This window comes from Mizuhopecten yessoensis, unplaced genomic scaffold, assembly GCF_002113885.1.
Source record: "Mizuhopecten yessoensis strain PY_sf001 unplaced genomic scaffold, ASM211388v2 scaffold6049, whole genome shotgun sequence".
NCBI classification, from domain to species: Eukaryota; Metazoa; Mollusca; class Bivalvia; order Pectinida; family Pectinidae; genus Mizuhopecten; species Mizuhopecten yessoensis.
In genome coordinates, this window is record NW_018406354.1 from 27879 (window position 1) to 51777 (window position 23899).

Genomic DNA, 23899 nt, shown 5'->3' on the forward strand with positions numbered 1-23899 from the left:
ATATATCGTGATACTCTCTTGGCGTATTGTGACCCCCTTACAAGGCGTTCGCGTAACACTGTTCGTGTGTAAAGCTGTTTAACTTCCGTGTAGGCTACAGACGATTAAACGATCAGCCACGCGCTATAGCTCAGCTTTGTACTCAGTAACCCCTCATAAAGGCGGTCACACGAAAGATACGGCTGCTGTGAATGAGGCAGGGTGCGGAAAAGTACGTATTCTAGACTCCGGAAATTATTGGCCGATATATGTTTATCATTTTTACATGCATGCTCATGTAAATGATGTTCGTTTCACGCTGGGTGATACGTCATGGGGCTATCCACGTAAACGGAATGCGCGCGCATCTTTATCGAAATGTTTTGGAAACTTCTGATTAACGTCTACGAGAACAATATATTATTCGGGTCACGTGACACACTTTTTGACCATTAGTTATGAAACGATCAAAAACGATTGGACATTTCAGCCGAGAGACCTGTACTTATATAAAGGGACAAGATGTGAAGATTTGTCAAACGGAGCACAAACAGCGAACTATACAGACTACAGTGGAACGACTTACCTGCAACTCACTATCTGTATCACCTGTGTCATCTACGCTTAACAGGTAAGGTAAACTTATTTCTTTACCTGACAAAAGGTTGACTTTCGCTAGGTATTGAAAATATTTATTAATTATTATTAACAAATTTTAGGTGATACTTTTCATCATTTCTTATATTTAATGTGCCTACTTGTACTACTACGTACGCAGCCTAGTAAAAGCTTTTTCTAAACAGTAATCGAAACGTAAGTTGAAGCAAGATTTTCTTATATTTTAATTAAATTCTATATGTTGTTTTACCTATTTAAACGTGTTATACATTTTTCACATTTGTTATTACAAACGTGAGTAAAAGAGGAGAATGATAACATTCCTTTATTCTGTGTATTTATCCAATCTTACAAGGAACTTGTTTTCTGTTTGCATGTTAGATAAGTGAACTTTAAGGTTAAGTGGATAAAGGCTTACCCGGTAAAAATAAGTTTGAGGTAAAAACGAAAATACAATTCAATAATTCCTTTCAATTTCTTAATAATGAAAAAAGGTAATAAATAAATTCCGTTTTGATCACATTTTGACAGCGTATCTGGTCGTGAATTGTCTTAATATAAATCCTGGTCGACGCAGCAAGCGGTGTGTTTGTGTGTAAGTGTTATATATGATACGTAGTACCGACTCAAAATAGTGGCAAACGTGCAATGTATATAGCACCGGTCCATCATTGAAATGCGTCCCAACAAATTGTTGTTCGCGTTGCCGTTTTGAAACAACTTCAATATCGTTGAGTTTGTTAGCACAAACCAGAATTATCGCATATAAATTTATAATGATTTAACAATTTAATGAATTTCTGTCGAAATTTCGTGATTCAAATAGCAAAACTGTCACTCTAAAATAATATTTGTCTAACTTTTTAATCATACAGTTTGATAACCTTACTTATTCCTTTAGTGTTTTCTGAAGATAGATATTGAGTGACATTGATTAACTTTGCTTTAAGTTTCTGTGTGGTCAGCTTTAACCATCAACTCTGTCGAATATATATTAAATATAGTGGTTTGTGATGTTACATTTAAATTGATTACCATTACGTTAGCAGTTTGACAAGTGTAGTTTTTAATTTAAACATATGTTATTGCTTCTAAATTCAAGCAAGAGGATTGGGCACAAGTTATTACAACTTATTAAAGCCCTCTCCTCAACAATTGTACTACAACAATGTGACATTGACAATAGACATATATGTACATTTTTATACGAATTTGGAAATCAGAAAAAGGAAAGAAGAAACAGATTGAAAGTGCAGGGAAATCACATGAATATCATATAGCATTTATTATCATATACAACAATATAATGTATAGTAATGTATAATATGTCTACAAGTGTCGTCTTAATCCATTTCATCAAATGTTTTAACAGAACGAATGTTTAAACCGATCAAATGGTTCAGGAGAACGGATGTTTAAAACGATGGAATGTTTCAACAGAACGAATGTTTAAACCGATCGAATGTTTCAACAGACCCGACTGTTTTAACTATAATCAAATGTTTTAACAGTTTTTCAAATACGTTAACTTTTTGGTCAGATGTTTTAAGTTTCAATTAATCGAATGTTTTTCCAGTTTATCAGATTGATTGAATGTTTTAAACAGTTTGTCGGGTTGTTATTAAATTCAACTTATCAAATGTTTTAACGGTTTGTGAAGTTGCGTTTCAGTTAATTTCTTCAAACATTTTAACAAGTTTAGGTTAGATTTCAATTCTTTTCAAGGAATTTTTTTAACGGTGTTTCAGGTTGCGATTTAGTTCTCTTCGTCGGATTTTTTGACAGCTTGTCCGGTGTTTTTGACAGCTTGTCCGGTGTTTTTAAAAGTCTGCTACGTTGTATCTAACTTCACATTATAGAATATTTTAACACTTTCTCAGGTTCTGCTAAAATTCACTATATCGAATGTTTTAACATTTTGCCAGGTTGTATCCAACTGTTTCTCTCGGCAAATCGGCGGACGGTGCGCACTCTGAGGATTTCTGAATTATAGCTCTGGGTAAAACGTTTTGATCAGACCGAACTCGCTTAATGCATTAATTGACGATGCATACAATCATCGTAACGATACAGTGACGCAATATTCTAACTGACATCAGGGTTTTTTATTATAGCAAATTTGATGTGCTGGTGAAAATATGATTTACAGGACAGGTGTTTGAGTGTAACAATACTGATATATGCCGAAGTCGCTCTATCATTGTGCAATTGCCGAGTGAAAGCACTCAATGTTACAAAGAGGCTTACATTAGGGTTATATAGGTGTCAAGCGTTTATTTGATCATAAGTGACAAAACGAAGTATCATCGACAACGAATTATGACGAAATGACATGATTAAAAAGTGTATTATCCTTTTTGTCGGGAAAGAGGTGTTATAATGACCTCTTTAAGCCAACGTATACAGCTGCGCTATTGAGTCAACGTCAGGATATATATTACATAGCAATACAACCAGAGTGCCCCTGCGTCACGGAATATACAATATATTGCTCAAACGATTTACACTCTTGCTTCGGGAGTTGTACATTGATTCGATCGTGTTGTCATTATCAGATAAAGGAAATTATATACATTTCGTGTCTATACTAATTTCGTATATATATATATGTATGTCATTCCATTCCGCCTCCATCATCAACCACCCTCACATCACAATTCCCACTCACCAGACACAGGAGTACCAATAGTCTACCCCCTCACCCCATCCCGACCCACACCTAATTGTATTACAATTCCCCTTGGCACAGAAGAATTTCATAACTGTTGTAAAAAAAAAATTAAAAAAAAAATATAAGAATTTCTGGTCTAACCCACTCCCTCCCCCCCAAACTGTCTCCCACTTAACAGGTGTAAGCATTCTTTCACCTGTCATTATGTCGCTCGCATTCCTCGCATATTTTTAAATATTCATAGTTTACGACAATTATTACGGACATGTAGGACTGCTATGTACACGTGTACTTTAACGGAATGTTAATTTGACACGTGAGTTATACGCTTGGGTTTCTTTATGTGTTGTAATTAAAAACACACCTTGCTTGAATGTATACCGGTATTTCACAAGTTTTGCAGTCAAGGCCAGTCGTACGTAAACTGTAAACTGTGTTTCAAACATTTTGAATCCGCGCCTGACAGTACACAGCCTCTAACAAACTACCGCGATTTTGGATCAGAATAGCACTGCCAAAAACTATAACTATATATACACATGATATATATCATCCACCCATACCACGAAGGCCTCTAATTAAAAAAACAATAAAGGTTTGAAATACATGTAAAACATAATGAACCCATGTTTCGTCTAAAAAATCCTAAACAATGACTACCCACTATTCACTTCAAATTGTGCGAAGCAGAGGCTGCAATTCCGATTGTCAAACAATCTCTGACTCTCCGAAACAGTGGCTAACTATTTCTTACTGTCTGAAATCTTTTTTGATTGCTAAGTGCTCAATATACTGAAAAATAATTGTTTGTTCTCGTGTATACGTTAAGAATGAAGTACGTCTTTTTAGGGTTTTTGCGAGCTATTTTGGGAAAGGGCCCCTGAGCAGGAATTGGGTAAATATCATCGGAATTTGGCAAAAATTGGGAAATATCATCAGTGTTTCCACATTTACAGTTTCGGAAAAATATCATAAGTTTTGAGAATTAAAATCTACAATGTGATTTGCAAAAAGGTTTTCCTCTAGCTGTTTCTTACAGTAAAATGTATAGCCTTAATAAATAAACACATCAATTTTTAGTGTTTTTGTTTATTCAATTTTAAATTTCCCTTATTTATGTGTTTTGAATGCTCTTTCATGGACGGTAATACTTTGAACGTTGCACATATAACAACTGGAAACTTGTATAAACATGTTTTTTTGTTGTTATCTAATTGGGAAATTAAAGACTGAAATTGGGTCATTTTTCAATTTGGAATGGGTCCCCGTACCAGACCCTAACAACTCTGCTTTGTAACTGAGTATCCGTACAATATGATTGGAAGGAACTTGTTTCACGTCATCATGAATGTTAAAAGCGTGTATTTCAATTCTTAGATTCACATTCATAATAACAAGAAAAACTTGATTAATTTCACGTCTTTGTGTGTTTTTCTTCGGTTCATGTTGCAATTTTAACGAAAAGATAGAACATCCATTTTTACGAGAACAAAGTCTTGATCAGTTTCTATAGTTAACTTCATATTCCGTCAGGTGAAAAACGTCAATGGGAAATATTCGAAAACTTTCACCATATTTTGAATCTGTCATTACGTCATGAATTGTCTTCGGTTATCCTATCAGTAATACGAAACGATCCAACAGTTTCCGGCTCGAAAATTAATCACGTGATATAGTGTTACTGGTTTAAAACATTATTTTTGTTGGTAGGTTTCAACGTAAATGTAAATATACCACCCTAAAGATACCCGTACTACTACCGATAACTGTAACGTATTCGAACCCCTGACTTCGGGTTTAGTCTACGGTAGTACTGGACCCTGCCGTTCTACAGTAATTCCAAAGCGGGAGTTGAAAGGTTACACTGTATATAAGAAAAACACCGAGCAGAGGGACAGAGACCCTTAAATTAATTGGTTTGAATTTAGAAAAGCAAATGACCATTGTATGATGTGACGTTCCAAGGGAAGGCTTTCCCGTTTTTATAACTTTTCAAAAACTTTTAAAAAATGCGAATAAATAAGATGAAAAGACATCATGTGATAGAAAATCTCCATTTTTTTAATTTTAAAAATACATTGACTCCAAAATGTTTTGGCCCCACGTTCTCAAACAACTGTTGAAACGATAGCAATTTAACACCGCTTAGATAGGAACACTGCTTAAAACTCTCGCTCAGATTGCAATGATAAAAGATACCTTTCGCCTCCACACACACAAATTTGAATATTTTGCATCGCATGGACTGTAAAGGTCGTTGAGCTGGATATGATGATATATTACTCAACACGAGACATTAGGCTATATGTACCAGATTTTATGTGATATTACTCAACACGAGATTATCTAAACCAGAGATATATGTTACAGTTTGTAAAATACAAATCCCCAGTCAAGGTTTATTTTTTCATGTTAAAAAGCTTTACAAAGATTTGATGTGGAAAAGCCCTGTGTACTTTTATTTTCTGATGCGCAGTTCAGTGTTGGTAAACAAACGAAATTGTGACCTTGACGTTTTGACCCCGAGGTCACTCACTCTGGCGTTTGCCGTAAAAACAGGAACCACTTGAAAGCTGCCATTTATTGTAAAACCTGCCAGGATTCACGCTGTTTTCAGATATTGAGTTCCGTCTGTAATGCTTATATCTCTGTCAGCTTAGCACGATTTTTTTTCTGTCTTCAAAATAAGTTTCTTTCATTTTTTTTTAAAAATGTTTCATATCATTTCAAACTTCTCATTTTGAATAGAAAAGCGTATATATTTATTCAAAATTTCCGGTATTGAAAACAAAACATAAACTTAATTGTGTTAATAAGTAAGGAAGCTTACTAGAAGTTTAACAACACAATCAGTATATATTTATTGCTTTTCCTACCAATTCAAATAGCAGTTCATCATTTTCAAAACATGTTTTTCCATTTGTGTTTACGTTCACATTTTTCTGAACGATAACAGTTTATACATTTAATATTTTTTTTTACGTTTCTAGAAAAGTAATGAGTGTTGAATTAAAAACCCACCACATAAACATACATGCATACATTGTGCCCCTTTATCTTCATCACCGACATACATACCCGTTCACCCCAACCCCAAACATATAATACCCCTTCACCCCAACCCCAAACATATAATACCCCTTCACCCCAACCCCAAACATATAATACCCCTTCACCCCAACCCCAAACATATGATATCCCTTCAATCCCACATGCCTACCACTTCAATCCCCACTTACAAACCCCCAACCCAACATTTACCTTAATTTCCCCCGTATACAAATAACAGGTTCTATCCCTAGTGAAGGTATTACACGATAATATAAATTACTGCTACATTGGAGTCCATTAATGACCCAAAATGAGTTGACAAAAAAAAATCATGCTTTCACGAGCATCATTATTAACACAAAAAAAAACCAATTCTTCTCTGGCCGCTCCCTACCGAATCGATTGGAAATGATTTAATAAAATAAATATACAGCATTTGATATAGCGCCCTATCTAGCTAACATAAACCACTCTAAAGCGCTTTACAGTACATAGATACATAATTAATACAATTAGCATATACATTAATCAATACAATTTTGAGGAATTCCCAGAAGCTGTCTTATCAGGCTTTAACTACTAGTCCTATGCCTCCTGGCTAAATACGAAAACCAGATGTCTCGGCTTCGATTCCAACTGGAAACATCTAAAAATAAAATAAAAGAAGAAAATTAAAAAAAATCTACACGACATATCATACAAACCAAACATACTTGCCACATATTTCTATAACCTCTGCATTTCTACAACAGCAAAAATGTGTTCCATCTATTTCACGTCTAGTATAACATGATACACATGTTGTCGGCTGAGATGTTTATTTAGAAAACCTCAAATCTGGTGCGTGGCATAGTCCGCATACCAGAGTAGGAACACATCTATTTAGTGACACGCCAGACTAATAACGCATTTTTGCTTGACACCTTCCGCGCTGTTGCTAAAGACCTATATTCATCATATTAACACACAACGGTTTAGCTGACTCACGATTACACGGGGATTTCGATTAAGTTGATGCCCATTATAAACATGGCAGATATGACATTGTAATCTACAGAGGCATATCAAGTCTGGTTAGCAAAACACTTATGCATGCCGAAAAACTTTCGCCAAGTAAATTTTTCGCCCGACGCGAATAAATTCTAACTTCCCAGTTAACTTCGTCAGATTAAACAACTTAACAGTGCTACCTTGAGAGTTAAGGTTGAGCATGATACTGTTGTGATAATAAAGGTTGTTGAGGTGATTAGTATGGATTGTATGGGCCTAAAAAGGAGATGTTCGTCTTCGTTAATATAGCTTTTTACATTGGTTCATTTCATGACTCATTCACAGAGATAAAAGTTATTTATTGTTAAATTTGAGATGAATTGGCGTCCGGAATCATGCATTTCTGGTTTGATTGGGGTTTTATTCTGGCACGTTCGTTATTCAAAGTATCCGGCTTTAGAAAGTTTACATAGTTGAGTTGGGATATAATACCGTATGAAAATCACAATTTTTGCTTTATTTTTTATCCTAATTTTTGTTTCTTGCAGATTAATACACATTACGATATGATGCTCCGTCTCATCTTAGTTACCTGTATGACGTCGTCAGTTCTCTCGATCCCTCTCCATCAACTCTTCAGGAGAAGTCTCGTGAAGGTGAGACATATCACGTGTCTACGCGCATGTTTCCAGAGTGTGTGCATGTATCAATTTACAATTGTCACTCTCCTGAACAACTATATGAACTTTGAACAAATTATAACTACATGTATCATGTTATATGGCATATACCTCATAAGCCGTAAGGCTTTACAGATTAAATGAATTGAATTGAAGGTGAGCTTAATATCAAGGTCATTGGGGTCAAATTCAAATTTCGATATTAAGGCCATCTTAGTATGTTGATGAAATAAGAATAAGCTAGAATTAAGTAATGTTAACCAAAAGGGAGATAACTCTAACACAAATCACTTGTAAAGTTGGCTGCATCCTTAAGTGTCGATACATGTTACGAATGTAGATCAAGAATCCGATTTACATTTTCGTTGATAACACTCGATAATCGTTGTTCCTGAAACAATTTTTAAAAAGATAACAAGAAAAATAAAATTCCAACTAGACGTTGACATAAACTTTGTCCTAGCAAATCAGTCGAACGTATCTAAACAGCTTTTTTCTTCTTCTTTTTCTACAGCGTTATGGAAATGAACATTACGAATCTCTGGTGAACATCATGGCGGATCAGATGATTAATAGCGTGGGAGGGGAAGCGTTAACGGAACAGGAAACAAAGATTCAACTTCTAGCTCACGGCATCAATAACGATACAGCCATTCGACTCGCTGATCACTTCTTCAGCTGCTGTGACAATGATTCCGATCGCCGGTTAAGCCACCAAGGTCAGTAGGTCAAGGTCGTCTATTATTGCGTCTGGTCGTAATTAGGTCAGACTGACTGACAGACGGACTGAGCGACTGATTGAAACACGGATGGCAAAATAATAACCCGTCAGTTAGTGCTGATGAGAAGTTAATAAATAAAGAAGTAGAATCAGATGTAATTCCATAGGCACATATTCGCACGTTCTTAAAAACATCTCGTATTTCACTTACACGGACTCAATACCGTTTGGCCTATATGATCATAAACCAATACTCCTGAAAATATCTGATTTGGAAGCAGAAAAATTGTACGTTCTTTAGTTTTTCAAAGAATTCTAGAGTTATTCCATCTCGACCTACAGAAAGGCGCGTTCTGCGACAGCGATATTACCCCTGCGTGCTTTCTGAAGAGTTATTTCCCTTGATAAATAATATAATTATAACAGACCCTATACTTTGGATCTTTACGCGTAATAACTGTTTGCCTTTGCCTCTATAGGAACCACACATTTTCATATTATTATTTTTATTCACAGAACTCCGACAAGCCATGCACGAGTTCAGTATCCTGATCCTCCCTTGATGTAGCTTGAGAGTGTTTGCCCGGAATTTCTCAACATTCCATTCGACAATTCCTTTGTCCGACGCATGCGCAAATACAAGCTTGGAGCATATGTCCATATTTTGTTCCCGTTGTACTTGACGCCACCATGCAAAACAATGCAGCTTTGGTCACCACAGAACTGGACTCTGTTTTTCCACTTGAATTATCTCCCCTTGTGGAGATCACCGTTGATACGGAAAAACAGATCCGGCCCATTTTAGTGTCTTTTTTGTCGTTTGTTGTACAGACTACCAAGCACGTGACATTGTAACGTTTGCATAACTTGCTTTGCTTGTACTGTCCCCGACAAACCCTGAGGATCAACATATCCGCAGATATGTCGGCATCTGTAATGGTTGTCTGATTTATTCGACTGTTTCATAGTCAGACGGGTGTTGGATTTATATTATTTAACTGAATATCATTCGTACATTTCCGTCACTTTCCGTGATGTTTACGGAAAAACCACAAATTGGTAATCTTTTCAAAGCAGTGAAACTTTCTGATGAGATGGAAAATTGTAACATTTTGAGAAGGGTTTCATGTTATATTTGAATATTTTTGGTCAAATATCGGTCAATCCATGCCAAGCGTAAACGTTACGGAATCAGCCGACAATTGCCGATTGTTTGGCCCTATAATACGGGTGATTCATGCTCATTTTTTTTCATTAATTGTTTTTTTCTTCTTCATTTTTTTAGAGAAAAGTATATTGGGTTGTGTTTGTTTTTGTTGAATCAGCGATGTAGAATTAACGATAGAATCAGACTGATTCCTGAACAGCTTTGTATAGTAACCGTTTGTATCACTTCTTAAGTTCAACTCGTCAGATGTTGAATGTATGTCACTTTGACGTTCATATTTGCACCACGCAATTTGTAATAAAAACACATAAAAACCAAATTATTGACTCAATATATAAAATAAATCGAATATCCAAAACTTTAATATAAATATTTACAGACCCGTTTATCTTAATTGCCGATCCAATATTGGCCAATAGATTTAACTTTGATGTTTCTATTACAAATTGCTTGCAACAATACATTGAGGCTCATGTTTAACCGATTTGTGATTCCAAAACTATCGTTTCGTACGGGAAAAGGTCATTTTTTTATAAGCTGGCATATTTCTTTAGCAGTTTATTATTTGTTATAATCTTATCTGATTATGATTATTATTGTTTGCCGTTGATGACTCAGACCTCTGTTGGTATAACGAGGGCAATGTAGCAGGAACTTTGATTCGTTCTCGGAAACACTTATTTACAGTATCTATGGGAAAATCCTGTTTTTATGTGGTACTCATGTTACTAGTTGAAATATCCGTGAACATAATCTCGGACGAATCGGATTTCAAGGTACAGGATACCACTTTATCCGTTGTTATCGCAAAGAATAGTTTCAGTCAGAGTTTGTTTACTTAGAGTAATCTCCCTTTTATGTAGAAGATGAAGCAACCAAAAGGATTTTTCTGGTTAGAGTAACTTCCCTTGTCAAGTTTTCCATGTGCTTTGAGGCCCACTGCTAGAATAATTCCTGTATGCAACATTGGCGAGGTGTAGGCTTTGTAAAGTTAAGATCACGAGTCCGACCGCTACTGTTTATTTTTTTAATTTCTATTTTCAAACTTTCAAATTTCAAACTACAATTCTGTGAAATGTATCACAACATTTCATTTTTATGGAGTATTTCTTTCGAAATGGACTTAAAGAAATAATCCACAGTAGTGACAAGTATATAGTCTTACTTGTTGATTCTTTTTACCTTAATCAAATATTCAAATCGTGATAGACATCAGATCCGAAACCATGGTATTTGTCCTGTTCATGTGATTTTCATAAAATCTCCGCGTTCTTACAGCGGTCAGACACGGTCAGAAAAGTACCTATCGACAGACATAATGGGTCAGAACGATGAACCTGTCACATTGTATTTCATTAATTAATATCTATTCATTAATATCTTTATTCCACCATAAATTTCGTCTAATACATTATCATATCGTAAAGGAGCGAGTTGTAGAAATAGCGTGTTCATTCATTCAGGGAACGAAACTGAAAATCAGTGAATTCACAAATTTCCGTTTGCAGAGTGTAAGAAGATTTCAGCTGTTTGCTGCTTTTTATTGTTGTTTTTATTTGTAATTATCATGCGGGTTATAGTTTTGTTTATTTATAAAATGACAAGTACTCGACGATTGTGTTATTACTCGATTGTTTATGATTGCCAAGTGACAATATGTATTGTTGTTTTCGTTGAAATTGTATTGTTTTCTTCCAATGTAAATACGTTGGTGTTGAACTAAATCAATGTAAATAAAATGAAATATTTTGAAATATCTTTTCGGTTTTATCGTTGTTCTCTTTGCACTGTATGAACTTTGACCTTTACAGTTTACCTTTGACATTGGATAACTGACCTATATCACGCAAGCATAATCCATATCAAATGTGTTTTTTTTTGTTCGTGGTATTTTCACTTAGAAAGAAAATGTTGAGACATCATCGAAAACAACACAAACATTCAGGAACCGGAAATGACGCAACGTACTTTTGACTGACATTTTTCCATGTGTTTGACCTTCATGACTTGCCATAGTTTTATTTTTTCAATCTTTGCTATATACGAAGTATCAAAGAGCGACGCCTATCAAGATAGAAGGGTACACAAAATGGACAAAGAATCGAACTGATTCGAAAGATAAGATTGAACTACGACAACGGCTGAGGAAGCATAGCTACTTGGTTCCTATTTTCCCGAAAAACAAAACCTCCGTGAGGGCTTATAAAGGCAGTTTAGTTTAACATCACACTTGCTGCTGTTCATACATACATTACACGTTTATGACAGACATATTTGTGGTCCTCGGATTTATTATCATAGTGAATTTATATAAACTGGTTTGATGACGTAATGAAATGTCGACACGAATTGATACTAGATTGCACAGACCGAACGTAAGTAATTAACATTCGCATAGTATGTTATAAAAATTACTGAAATATGTTAGGTCTTCCATCTTTGACAAAAAAATATTTGTTTGAAAAACTGATGAACATTCTCAAGGGCATGTCCTTATAGGGACGGATGAGGCTGGAATGAAATAATGATAGACATTATCACAGGGATGTCCACAGTTATATAGAAATACTGATAGACATTATCACAGGGATGTCCACAGTTATATAGAGATAACGATAGACATTATCACAGGGATGTCCACAGTTATATAGAAATACTGATGGACATTATCACAGGGATGTCCACAGTTACATAGAAATACCGATAGACATTATCACAGGGATATCCACAGTTATATAGAAATACCGATAGACATTATCACAGGGATATCCACAGTTATATAGAAATACTGATTGACATTGTCACAGGGATGTCCACAGTTATATAGAGATACCGATAGACATTATTACAGGGATATCCACAGTTATATAGAAATACTGATTGACATTGTCACAGGGATGTCCACAGTTATATAGAGATACTGATAGACATTATCACAGGGATGTCCACAGTTATATAGAAATACTGATAGACATTATCATAGGGATGTCCACAGTTATATAAAAATACTGATAGACATTATCACAGGGATGTCCACAGTTATATAGAGATACCGATAGACATTATCACAGGGATGTCCACAGGTATATAGAAATACTGATGGACATTATCACAGGGATGTCCATAGTTATATAGAAATACTGATAGACATTATCACAGGACATTATCACAGGGATGTCCACAGTTATATAGAAATACCGATAGACATTATCACAGGGATGTCCACAGGTATATAGAGATACTGATAGACAGTATCACAGGGATGTCCACAGTTATATAGAAATACTGATAGACATTATCACAGGGATGTCCACAGTTATATAGAAATACTGATAGACAGTATCACAGAGATGTCCACAGTTATATAGAAATACTAATAGACATTATCACAGGGATGTCCAAAGTTATATAGAAATACTGATAGACATTATCACAGGGGTGTCCACAGTTATATAGAGATACCGATGGACATTATCACAGGGATGTCCATAGTTATATAGAATTACTGATAGACATTATCACAGGGATGGCCACAGTTATATAGAAATACTGATAGATATTATCACAGAGATGTCAACAGTTATATAGAAATACTGATAGAGATTATCACAGGGATGTCCACAGTTATATATAAATACTGATAGACATTATCACAGGGGTGTCCACAGTTATATAGAAATACTGATAGACATTATCGCAGGGATGTCCACAATTATATAGAAATACTGATAGACATTATGACAGGGATGTCCACAGTTATATATAAATACTGATAGACATTATCACAGGGGTGTCCACAGTTATATAGAAATACTGATAGAGATTATCACAGGGATGTCCACAGTTATCTAGAAATACTGATAGACATTATCACTGGGACTTCCACAGTTATATAGAAATACTGATAGATATTATCACAGAGATGTCAACAGTTATATAGAAATACTGATAGATATTATCACAGGGATGTCCACAGTGATATAGAAATACTGATAGACATTATCATAGGGATGTCCACAGTTATATAAAAATACTGATAGACATTATCACAGGGATTTCCACATTTATATAGAAATACTGATAGACATTATCGCAGGGATGTCCACAATTATATAGAAATACTGATAGACATTATGACAGGGATGTCCACAGTTATATATAGAAATACTGATAGATATTATCACAGAGATGTCAACAGTTATATAGAAATACTGATAGACAGTATCACAGAGATGTCCACAGTTAAATAGAAATACTAATAGACATTATCACAGGGATGTCCAAAGTTATATAGAAATACTGATAGACAGTATCACAGAGATGTCCACAGTTAAATAGAAATACTAATAGACATTATCACAGGGATGTCCATAGTTATATAGAATTACTGATAGACATTATCACAGGGATGTCAATAGTTATATAGAAATACTGATAGACATTATCACAGGGGTGTCCACAGTTATATAGAGATACCGATAGACATTATAACAGGGATGTCCACAGTTATATAGAGATACCGATAGACATTATAACAGGGATGTCCACAGTTATATAGAAATACTGATAGACATTATCACAGGGATGTCCACAGTTATATAAATATTGATAGACATTATCACAGGGATGTCCGTAGTTATATAGAAATACTGATAGATATTATCACAGGGATGTCCACCGTTATATAAATACTGATAGCCATTATCACAGGGATATAGACATTATCACAGTGATGTCCACAGTTATCTAGAAATAATGATGGACATTATCACAGGGATTTCAATAGTTATGTAGGAATACCGATAGACATTATCACAGGATGTCCACAGTTATCTAGAAATAATGATGGACATTATCACAGGGATATAGACATTATCACAGGGATGTCCACAGTTATATAAATACTGATAGACATTATCACAGGATGTCCACAGTTATATAGAAATACTGATAGACATTATCACTGGGATGTCCAAAGTGATATAGAAATACTGATAGACATTATCACAGGGATGTCAATAGTTATGTAGGAATACCGATAGACATTATCACAGGGATGTCCACAGTTATATAGAAATATTGATAGACATTGTCACAGGGATGTCCACAGTCCTATAGAAATACTGATAGACATTAACACTGGGATGTCCAAAGTGATATAGAAATACTGATAGGTCCACAGTTATATAAATACTGATAGACATTATCACAGGGATGTCCACAGTTATATAGAAATACTGATAGACATTATCGCAGGGATGTCCACAGTTATATAGAAATATTGATAGACATTATCACAGGGATGTCCACAGTTATATAGAAATACTGATAGACATTATCACAGGGATGTCCACAGTTATAGAGAATTACTGATAGACATTATCACAGGGATGTCCACAGTTATATATAGAAATACTGATAGACATTATCACAGGGATGTCCACAGGTATATATAGAAATACTGATAGACATTATCACAGGGATGTCCACAGTTATAGAGAATTACTGATAGACATTATCACAGGTATGTCCACAGTTATATATAGAAATACTGATAGACATTATCACAGGGATTTCCACAGTTATATAGAAATACCGATAGACATTATCACAGGGATGTCCACAGTTATATAGAAATACCGATAGATAACCACATAGCAGTTACACCAATAAGCAACAGTGATAGACAATATGAAATTGATATATTTTTTTCACATGAATGTGCGCAATATTAAAGAAATGATGAAATTAATTGTTTCTTGGATGTCCTGGTTCAAAACTATGGTGGCTGTTAGCTCTGAAAATAGTCATGTTGAAGGAAATACGCTTTTAAACAGAATTTAAACAGAAATTCTATCATTCTGAAGTAAATGAGCGTGAGCGAATGCGTAATGGTAAATTTGACGGATAATATCCTGAAACATAAGGAAGGCACCGATCGGTAAAAAGATTTCTGCGAAGAGTAAGGCGAGGAATAAGAAATACAAAAGATGACTGTCAGTGAACAGGACCAAAGACTGCTACCTAAAGTCAGTAAGTATGGTTCATTGATTGTAACGGTTATTTCTCCAATAGGTTGCGCCGCGACAGAAGTTGCAAATCTTATAAAAGATAAAAGTTTTCTTTGTTTCTATCCACATGAGAAAATTGATTTTACAGATTGTTCAGTCAATTTTGCAGGTAACAATTTTACAGGTAACAGTTTTACAGGTAACAGTTTTACAGTTAACAGTTTTACAGGTAACAATTTTACAGGTAACAATTTTACAGGTAACAATTTTACAAGTTACCTCCTCCCCTGCTCTTTCTTTTCCGCCAACTCATTATATCGATCGTATAGTTGAGGAAAATCGTACATTACTGCTTAAATCTACCCTCCCTTACTCCCTCCCCTGCCATGCTCGGCGTCCTCCGAGTTTCGGATCTGCATTGAGTACAATTAATAAATCATGTATGAGAGTTATTACAACACTCATTACTGAAAACTGATATTTTGGTAGGTTAAGTCTCACGTAAGATTAATTGTTTTAAGAGATTTTTTTGGAGAAAAAAATCTATTGACAGAAGGGAGGCAACTCTTTTACTGTATTCCTTCTATTTTAGAAATGAGGGCAAACAAACTTAATATTCTATTAAAAAATTGTATCATTTTTCATAGATCATAAAACATTGATTGGTGAAATGTACAGAATTGGCAAGAAAATATATAAAAATGAATCATTGCCCTTTGTATTGTTTTTTCTCCCATTTCTATTCATCTTTGTTTTTAATTATAATTAAAGAACGTTTTTTATTGCTTGTTTAATATATAAAACCCCTAAAATACCCATGATACGTACAGATATCTGTTCTTAGTTTCTGTACAGTAATTATGATTTTGTTTAAAACGTCCTACAGTTCAACAGATAGTTAAGTGGATGGTATCCGGTCTGGTTATTTATTAGCCATATTTGTTTACATCCAATTCCTGTGTCATCCTATTATTCTCAAGATTTAAGGTAACCGCGCCAATGAGCTGGATGAATCTATATATTAACGCAAGGCGGGTTTGTTTGTTTACCTTAGTCAGACCAATTATGAAATGACTGGTTAGCTTTCAGAGAAGACACGAATGTTATTCACGCATATTTATCTAATAAACATTCAATTACATAAGGTAAGTATACATGTTTATGGAATTAATATACATGTCGTTTGACAATAAACACACCAAATATGATAGAATATAAAGATTAATGAGAATTTTCTCGTTTTAAAAATTTGCGTTAGTTTCCAATAAGCTATTCATGGGAAGCACTAGACAGAATTGTCGGTGGAATCCATAACATTAAGTCTCAAACATGTCGACGTTCATCCTCGGTACTCCAGTGGTATGGTCGTCCTCGATTTATCGCGAATGGTCGACGTTTTACAAAATACCTTCTTGTATTACATGAACAACGAAAATTAACAGTAAATCGACCGCAATATGTTGGGAAAAGGCGGTTTTAATAAAACATCACTGGGCAGTCGGAATGGTTGAAGAATGAAGCTCACTATCAATGAAAGACAATCGAGGTAACCTTACTGGCCAGTGGCGAGATGATATCGCCGACAGGACACGTCTTTCCCTCTGTTTAAGACTGAGAGGTCGGGACGTACAAGTACCATATGGGGGTCGTACTAAACATAGTAAGACACAGGATCGGGACGTGTATGTGTAGTATGGATTACCGTGTGAGGTTAGTCTAAAGTTAAAATGTCAACGTACGGTCGTCCTTCTTCATTTATTTTCAACATTATTTCTTTCTTAACAGACTACATCAGTTATACTATAAAATACTAAGAATCCTTCATTAAGATAACAAACATGATACATGCATATTTAAGTCATGATGGCATACATATTATTAGTATTATTTTATTTTATTACGTTTTGCTAGATTCGATATAACGTATAGGAACAGTCCGCTAAACATGAACTTTTTTGGTCTACTTAAAATTTTCGTCCGCATATAATTAACAATTGTTGTTTTTAACATCAAACTATTTATACTAGTCATCGGCTAGTGAACGAAGGAAATATGATAATAAAATCCGGATAATTTCCCTTAGAATTACCACTTGATATTGTAATCACAGCCGGTCCGCATGTAGGCAAATTATAAATATCACACATTTAAAAAGTAGGATCATATTATTACAATAGGCCAAAAGAGCATATTTTTAATGTTCCATCACAATCTTAAACAGAAAGTTGTGGGGGGTATTAAGATTTTGATGTTTTTATCTATTTATATATTCTTCATATAGTTATTTATTATTTGTTGTTGGCTTTTCTTGTTACATCTGTGTCCGGATTTCAGTAAAATGTCTATCGCGTAATGCGTATACAATAATCATATTTTAATACTTCAGAAGTTTAATAAACGGCCTGAAAACCGTTAGGTCGACAAAGGAACTTCAAGCATGCCTTTTGATAATGTAAACCTGAGCATTTATGCATTATATGTGATGGGAAGCATGTGTATAGGTTTGTTCTCTTTGCAACTTTTAACGGTATATAGTTTCTGTATTTTCCATTTAAGGAAGCGTTTATCATTAAAAAATCGTGAATCAAAAACAAAGAAGTAACCTCTGAGTCGGAATTACATCTCGGCCGTTTTCATCAGCAGAAGGAGTATCGTCTGTGGTCTGCTCGCGTGTCAGGGACAATGGGAGGCGCCGTGCGAGTACGGCATGCTCTAGGTGTTTCCGTGATGTCTACCAAGACACAGATGCCGCCGTGAAGACTAAATTAATATACATTTCATTATTACTATGCATGCTTTCTGGTTTTCTGTTTGGACAAATTGGTAGACACACTTGTAACGCGATTTTTTGGTTGTACATTGACACATTTACCAACATACACCGTTGAAAAAAAATCCGTTTTGTACCGAGTTTCTTTCTGGAGACTTCAGGTTGGCATAATGACGTGACGTCATCGCTTGGCCCATTGTTGAATTGTTCTATGCCATATATTTTCAAATCACATTTTGATCAGAATTTGGCTTGGCACTCTCTAAGGAGAATCCTGTGGCACTCAAATGGTTAAACGGCCAAACCGGTCGGACAACAGTTGTTCGTTTATTAAATAAGGTCGGACCTAGTAATCGGATGCTGCTTTCAGGAGAGCCTTGACAAAGCCTCGCAAGACCTGCATATATACCCGAAATTGTTACATTATAAACGGACAAACCGGTTGTTCCGCATAACGCCGACAGGACACCGACTGCCATCAGTGAGATGAAACCCGTAAGGGCGGATTCATGTAGGTGCAAAACCTTCAACCAACCACGGATTTAGATTATCTAAGTCCGTGAACCAACCAACCAATTGTTCCGCGTAAATGGTTATATAAATGCTAATGCCATTAAGGTTGGATTTGAAAGGGCGGAGTTATTGCAATAATGATATCTGAATCTGATTATACCGGAAAAGTCATATAGATGAGTAAACTGGGCATTGTATTGCAGTCCCCCACTTCTCGTTTTCCAACAACATTCACTGGCGAGTCCTGATTGAAACATTTCTTCATCGAACGCACCTGCTGATAAATGGTTTGTATTGTAGAATTTGATTGGCTCGATTTAGAACATATTATCCAATCACAGCAAGCTTCTGTTACGGGAGTTGGGTCAGCCATATTTGTTGACATTGGAAGCGGGGAACCGACTCTGCATGAAAAATGGTCCTCGTCGCAGGGGTTGGAATAGGCGTGATGGTGCTTGGCATCGTCTGGGGCCTCGCATTGCTTCTCTGTTTATCCATGTCACGAGCTCAAGGAGCTGCATCGTAAGTTTATATAAGTCGTTTCACTCCCTCCGCCCAGCTCATGACAGGTTGGGACAAGACGGTCACGTTATTTCTTGGTTTTCGAGATAGATATACGATTTGTGTACTGTTGTAATACAAATAGGCCTAACACTAGTACCACGGACTTAGATAGCACCCTCTAATCTAATTCCGTGCTAGAACACCAAAGTTTTTACTTTGACCAACAATTGTAAGGTTAAATGAAGACACTTAAAAGAATCTGCTATAAATTCATCTTAAAATTAAAATTTCTGAGAAATAAAAAATGCTAGTACCTCCACCAGCAGGGATTTGTCCAGCATTCAGAATTTACTAAACCTACTTTTTAAAATAGGGACAGTTCTTGGGCAGTATACGTTTGTGAAAGTGTGCAACTTTTTGTAGATGGTGAGGAAATTTAAATTGAACTATTATGTTTAATATACCTGTTGTACAATTGACATTTTTAACATTGTAAATATAAGCTATACAGTAAATAAACAAGTGTTCTGAAACTAGAAGTCGACCATGACATACATATACACTGCCAAACTACTCGCCCCTGAACACCACTACAATCACGTCTCTAACTCCCCGTCATCACAGAATCAACATCATCACCATGACCACAGGGAAGATAGTAGTCCGCACACTACTATCTTTCTAGTCCGCTAGAACTGACCATAATCGCAGGCTAAAATAATCTGATCAGTAGCCTGTTTATGGTCAGATATTGACTGCTCTTTAAAATGCGGGGATTTTTGTCGAAATCTGACGACATGATATTTCAGTTGATTCATTTCTCACTCACTTGACTTGATGTCATGTCCGTACTCGATACAATATGGACGCTACATCGTTTCATTCAATTGAGGTGCTCAGATTTCGACGACAATCCCTGCATTTTAAAGAGCAGTTGATAGCTGACCATAAATAGGCTACTGATCAGATTATTTTAGCCTGCGATTATGGTCAGTTTTAGCGAACTAGAAAGATAGTAGTGTGCCTCCATCAGGGATCAAACTAGTGCCCCCAGCTCCTCAGTCAGCTGCTTTAATACTTGAGCTTATGGGAAATTCCTCTAGCAGTAAGCTAGAAGTTGGCAGTGGTCATATATATATATATAATAAAAAAAAAAAATCAGATATATTCTGAAGGAATATTGGAATATACTCTTCAAAAGAGTAGTAAAGATATAACACCTCTACATTAATAAAAAAAATATCTGTGGATGACTGTGAACTCTGAATCTTGTATGATGTTACATTTACCAATGGGCAGGCATTGGTTTAACACAAATCATCAAATTTCTTCAAATTTGAGTTAAAATTATTCGATCACCTCAGATTTCTCTAAAATTTTAAGTATGAAAGTACTTCTCTTTTCTCACAAAACCTAGACCAGTATTTAACTGAAGTAATGAATATTCAATAAATTGTATGGTTCTTTAATAATGAATATGTAATTACCAGGTAATAAATATGTATGAGTTACATTCTGAAGTTATGAATATTGAGTTTATAGCAAGAACAGGAACAGTGCTTCTTCTAAAAACTGTCTACATTTCCTTATTCTATTTTGTCTCAACAGAAACCTTGGCATTGTGACAGTCCTTTTGGCGTTGCTCCTGACAGTTATTCTTGTGGTGTTACCAAGGGAACCGCTTACAGCATCTGCGGAAGAATCTGTTGTGGTACGTTCTAACCAGTTATAACTTAGATTGACTTGAAGTTGAATGTTGGGAATTAACCCTTTCACTAATGTAGACCATAACGGACTCATCCAGATAAATGTATGGTAAAGTCTACTAAAGTTTCCTACGGGTGAAAGGGCAAGGAGTCCTAGACATAGTAAGTTTATGGGAACTAACCTGTTTGTTCCTGCAGATGTTAATTCAGGCCTAGACTGACCTGTTCAATTCAAATGTTCTTCTCAAATCTTTATATCAGACCAATATTTCAATCTAGGTTACGTTGCCCTATAAATACAGACATAAAAGTACATTTTGATGTGGTAGAATAGATATAATCAACATATGTTTGTAGGAGAAAACCTCTGAAAAATGAAGCTTCAATCAAAATAACTGCAACGTGTGCATGAATGATTGTGGAATATGAAACTCTTGATTTGATATTAACCTCAGGCTGAATTTTTTTAATACAATTTTTAATTCTACAATTCTCACCCTCATTATATATTCAACAGCATGTTCATGCAGTCCTGTTAATTATTTCTTTTGGGTATAAAAAATCTTTTGTTACATTTTACTTGGTAGACTTTTTTTGGGGGGGGGGGGATGGCATGGTGTTTGAAAAACCGCACTTGCTCTGTCACTTGTTTTCAACCTTGTTTGTGAAATTTATCAATTGCTATTTAATCAACTGAAAAATTGAAAACATGGTAGCACATATGGAATAGGGAATAGATGTAGTTAAAGGGAAGTAACGCGTTTACAAATCCTTTTGGAAACTTAACACCTCACATTCATTTTAAAATTACGAGGATCAAATTTTCTTTTGAAATTTATGAGTGTTTTATTATCAACAATAGCAAAAGATTTGGTTGTAAAAACGATGATATGACATCATGTTTTGCAACAAATTTGTTTGCTATTGAAATTTTTTCCATCTTTGAACATTTAAATCTTAGTTTAAGTTTGTAAATGTGTATTTTCTGTGTTGTTTGGCCATAAATGACAATTGTCAATTGGCCGTAAAGCAACACAAAAACTAAAACAATTTGACACCTCATAACCAATTAATTCTGATATTTTTGCTGTAAAACAATACAGAAACAAAACCAATAAAATAACTTATATTTTCCAACAGGTATATGATTATTCGATTATCTACCGGTCGTTACTAATCGCTGGATGTGGCCTCTTCCTGTTAATTGGACTGGTTGCCTACCTAACAACCCACGTCATGGAGCCACACTACGCAAAACCACTCCGCCGGCTACGCACATAGAGGTCAAGGTCATCATGAAGAGGGCAAGGTTATAGTCAGCAAGGTGCTTAGAAGCATATGTCAAGGTTAAAGTGAGGAGCTCCTAATAACAGAAAGGACATTTCAAGTGATTGGAACTTAGAAATAGGTTTCTGTGATATTTTATAGAAAGTTTGCTTGAACGTATGTACCTGTGATAATATGGACAGAGTAAAGTTTTGTTCATAGAAAAGTGTTCCAAAACTTGAATAGGGTCGAGAAAGTTCCCGCAATTCTCATTTCTTTGAAGATGTGGGAGGTAAACTTGACCATAGGCACTTGACCATGACTAGAATATAGTATAGTACAGCATGATGAGAGTCTTAACAGGCCAGTAGTAAGGTGTGGTCATCGTATGGTCAAGTGTGATAACTGGACAGGATATAAGAGTTGTCTCACCGGTCAGTAACATTTTAACAACATATTCATCACTGACCAAGGTTACTGTTAATATGTACAGTACAGTGGGACAGGGATCCTTCAGCTCAGTGAAATACAGGTGACTAATTGTTAATGAGATTGGAATCTATGGATTTCAAAGATAATATTCCTGAAGACAACAATGACTGGAAATTTCTTCACATCTGCTTACATTTAGGTGTCAAGTTGGACCCTGTGATTGAAGGAATAATTCTACAACCACACATCGCTCTGTGTAACCTATCTCTATACCAACATGAACTGATAACATGTATTTTTATATTGAAAGAGAGATCTGTTCAGAAGAATGTCATGTCTTGATCACTAGATTTCAATTTTAATCGTCTTTGTAGTGCTACACAAGTTTTTAAGTCCATATTTTACATTGTTTTTTTTAATTTATTTTTCAATAGTCGTGATGTGTTATTATGCAAAGAAAGAAAACATTAAACTCATTATGTATGGCTGACACTAGGGTATTATTGTATGGTTGTAAAGCGTATGTCAGTAAGATGGATTTTGTATGATTGTTTTGTCTGGAGTATGAATGATTATGTAGAAATGTTGAAATATTTTATATATATCGTAACTATCTGGAAATAAGCCCACAAACTTATTTTATAAGTTAAATATAGTACATGAAAAGAAATATTTATATAAATATTATGATATAATAAAAACAAATATTAAACAATAAATAACATGACTTTGTTTTATATCATGATATGTGATCAAGATAAAACTCTAAGCCACATGCTACGTATATAACCTGATGAATCCCCTTATGGCCAAGGCTGC

The 23899-nt window shown here is 35.2% G+C and overlaps 2 protein-coding genes across 2 annotated transcripts; both read left to right on the forward strand.

Annotated features, from left to right (window-relative positions):
• The first annotated feature begins 356 nt into the window (after window positions 1–356).
• On the forward strand, window positions 357–11637 carry LOC110451472. Its single transcript, XM_021499508.1, has 4 exons — window positions 357–610; window positions 7858–7965; window positions 8504–8708; window positions 9227–11637. The coding sequence occupies exons 2-4, from the start codon at window positions 7876–7878 to the stop codon at window positions 9271–9273; spliced, it is 342 nt and encodes a 113-aa protein (XP_021355183.1). The 5' UTR covers window positions 357–610; window positions 7858–7875; the 3' UTR covers window positions 9274–11637.
• Window positions 11638–19533: 7896 nt separating this feature from the next.
• LOC110451475 (transmembrane protein 218-like) lies at window positions 19534–23781 on the forward strand. Its single transcript, XM_021499514.1, has 3 exons — window positions 19534–19694; window positions 21285–21387; window positions 22523–23781. Exons 1-3 carry the CDS (start codon window positions 19588–19590, stop codon window positions 22661–22663), a joined length of 351 nt encoding a protein of 116 aa, XP_021355189.1. The 5' UTR covers window positions 19534–19587; the 3' UTR covers window positions 22664–23781.
• The last annotated feature ends 118 nt before the right edge of the window (window positions 23782–23899 follow it).